General features: G+C 39.3%; 1 protein-coding gene across 1 annotated transcript; it reads right to left on the bottom strand.

Moving 5' to 3' along the window:
• Nucleotides 1-367: 367 nt before the first annotated feature.
• Nucleotides 368-2075, bottom strand: SPZ1 (spermatogenic leucine zipper 1). Its single transcript, XM_027520578.1, has one exon. It carries the CDS (start codon nucleotides 1818-1820, stop codon nucleotides 705-707), a length of 1116 nt encoding a protein of 371 aa, XP_027376379.1. The 5' UTR covers nucleotides 1821-2075; the 3' UTR covers nucleotides 368-704.
• Between the last annotated feature and the right edge of the window lie 998 nt (nucleotides 2076-3073).

The following is a 3073-nucleotide window of genomic DNA, read 5'->3' as shown; positions in this document are numbered from 1 at the left end:
ATTAATGAGAGGAATTTTTCCAGCACAGAACAAAATCTTGAGACACATCTATTCTTCTAAAGAAGCCAAGGTGTCCTTCCCCAAGGGTCTCTGCTGCCTGGTATGCCCACCATTTACTAGTTGAGGAACAAGAAGGGAATATTAGTAACAGTAGATCCAGGGAATAGGGAAATTTATGAGAAGATTAGGAGTGACTTATCAGCTTTTTAAAAACTCCACTACAGCCCACACTTCAGTGGATAATAAATAGGAAAAGGAATATGTGTTTGAAAGGGAGTTTGAAAGGTTCACAATTAAAGTGTTATATACTTTCTCCCCCAGAACTTCTCTCCCCAAGGCAATGATTAAATAAAGAAAAAAGAATCCCTTCCTTTGTTTGTTGTGGTTTTTATTTAGATCTTTACTTATTTGGACCTGTAAATTCTCACTTTTGGTTAAAGTGTCATAGATCTCTGTGTAATAACTACAAAACCAGCTTGTAAAGATGACTAATGTGAGCAAAAGTTGACATTGATGGTCATTAAAGACCAAACTTACCTAACCATCAAGGTAATGAATAATGTTAATTGTTAATCTTCTTGTTCTATGGCTATTTCTTGGTTGAACAAACAGGTCTCTCTTAGGTTTGATGATTGATATGCCTGGAGCTGGATGTACTACATAGTTTTTTGAAGATCTGCCTTTTCTTCTACTTTTGGTATTTTTTAACTTAAGCTGCTAGCTGGCCTCTTTACCACAAGAGCTCTTTTTGCAATACGAGTATTGAACTGGTTATTATGAGCTTTCTTATTATGACAAATATCCAGGCTTGTAAAGAACTGATCTCTTTTGTGAAATGTACCTTCCACTTCTGGCATGTTTTTCTCATGTATTTTGACCTTCTCTGCCTCTGGTAGCTTCTGTTCCTTGTCGCTCTGCTCATGATTTATTTGCATTGGCTCCCCTTGTAGAGGTTCTTCCTTCTGATGATGGAGTTCATCAAGCAGTTCTACTCTCTGCTCTAAGATTTGGCATTCATTCTCCAGCAAGGTTGCAATCAAATGCAATGAATATGTGTCTTCTTTCAATCTCTTCACTTGTTCCTCCAGCTCTTGCTTAGCTGACTCATTATTTGTTTGAGTTGGGGAATGGGTGCCATTATTTTTAAGAGTTTTGATGTCATTCTGAGATTTCTGATAGGATTTTATTAGTTTGCTGAGCTCAGTATGTTCCACACTCCAGTGTTCTGCTTCTTGTAGTAACCGCTCCATGTTGTTCCTCAGTCTGATATTTTCTTCTTGAATGTGAGGGAATCCGTGCTTTGCTTTTTCCTTACTTAGCTGAGTTTCAGGAAGGGCTTTTTGTCCTTTTGAACAATTTACCAAATCCCCTGAACAGTCTTGCACTGTGTCCTCAGAGTTCTGGTTGTCCAACCTCATCTCCTGTTTCTTTGCATTCTCTTTTTTCCCTAGGTCCAAACTAGCAAGCAGTTTTTTCACTAGTTCTTTATTTATTTCATCAAGTTCTATGATTTTTTCTCTAAGTTCTGACACCTCAAACATATTGGTTTCCTTAAAAGGTTCTTTTGTTTCTGTGACCTTCTGTTCATAACTTGTCACATGTTTAACAATATCTTTAATTTCTTTTAAGAGGCTTTCAAACTTCTTTGCAATTCGCTGTTCAGTTGCTTCGTGGTCACTACTTTTTAGTGAAGGAAGAGAACTGCAAGAAACTGGGGGAATTGATCCAATTTCAAATAAGGCAATCATAATCCCAAGGTCCAAAGACTCTTCATTGAGATCAGGAGGCTTACGTGTTTTGGAGAGGGTGGGCACTTCCATCTCAGCTGAATTAGTAGGGCTGATGACCAGGTCACAAGTGAAGTAGAAAACCTTAGCGATTCCAGAAAGGACAGGTGGTGGTCCTCTGTGCAAATGGGTAGAAAATGTGGAACTAAGCAGAACTCAGAGATCAGAGTTAAAAGGTCTGAAATCAGGAAGATGATGTTTAGGTGAAAGGTAACATCTCACACAACCTAAGAGGAAGGAGGGTGGGAAAGGGGACTAGGAGCTAGGGCTCCATTTCTCTTCTTCCGGGCTTCTGGTGGTTACTCCCTGACCCTAGCAACCAGGTCTTTATTCTGTCACTGCACCATTGTGGCCTGTCTTAGATTCTGTCTCCTTTGGGTCTCAACAGAAGCTTCTTAAACTCCCACCTGGTGACTCAAGACTAACCTAGAGCTAGACCAGTCTTCCCCCCCGCCTTTTTTTTTTGTGGGTGGGGAAATGTTTTATTCATCTCATTCAGTGACTTTCATATTCATCATAGTCACTGACTTTTCCCTTATCCCCACCATACACAACCTGTTTTCAACTGTGGTATGTTTTTGTACCACTTAAGTGCGTGGCTGAGAGAAGTTGTCCCTGGGGAGAGTCCCTATTCTTTCATAGCGCCTGGAGCCCTTATTGCTCCCCTTCTAGGAGAGGTGCTTCTGCAAAAGAAAGTAATCCTTACAAAATAGAACACAAAAATTGCTTCAGTCTTTCTGTGATTTTAGGGAGATAATGTTAGGAATAGCTCCATTAAAAAATGTTCTACTCTAATCAGAAAATATCTGATTGTTTTTTTCCAATATAAATTTATTTATTTTAATTGGAGGTTAATTACTTTACAATATTGTATTGGTTTTGCCATACATCAACATGAATCCACCACAGGTATACACGTGTTCCCCATCCTGAACCCCCCTCCCTTCTCCCTACCCATACCATCCCTCTGGGTCGTCCCAGTGCACCGGCCCCAAGCATCCAGTATCATGCACTGACCCTGGACTGGCAACTCGTTTCATATATGATATTATACATGTTTCAATGCCATTCTCCCAAATCATCCCACCCTCTCCCTCTCCCACAGAGTCCAAAAGACTGTTCTATGGTTTTTAACAACACAATTACAAATTGAGAATTTCTTGGCTTTGAATGCAGGCATCCTTTAAGACAAGCTTAGTAAGCTTGCTTCTGAATCATTTACATCAGGTGTTATAGAGTAATTACTTTTTACAAGAAATTTTTAAAAATAGCAAAATTTACCTAAA

Source organism: Bos indicus x Bos taurus, chromosome 20 (genome assembly GCF_003369695.1).
Source record: "Bos indicus x Bos taurus breed Angus x Brahman F1 hybrid chromosome 20, Bos_hybrid_MaternalHap_v2.0, whole genome shotgun sequence".
In the NCBI taxonomy this organism is placed as follows: Eukaryota; Metazoa; Chordata; class Mammalia; order Artiodactyla; family Bovidae; genus Bos; species Bos indicus x Bos taurus.
This window is presented reverse-complemented; position numbering and strand designations above follow the sequence as displayed.

What these genes read in the sequence shown, in the direction of transcription:
- SPZ1 (XM_027520578.1), bottom strand. Translation starts at nt 1,820, where the DNA reads ATGGAAGTGCCCACCCTCTCCAAAACACGTAAGCCTCCTGATCTCAAT.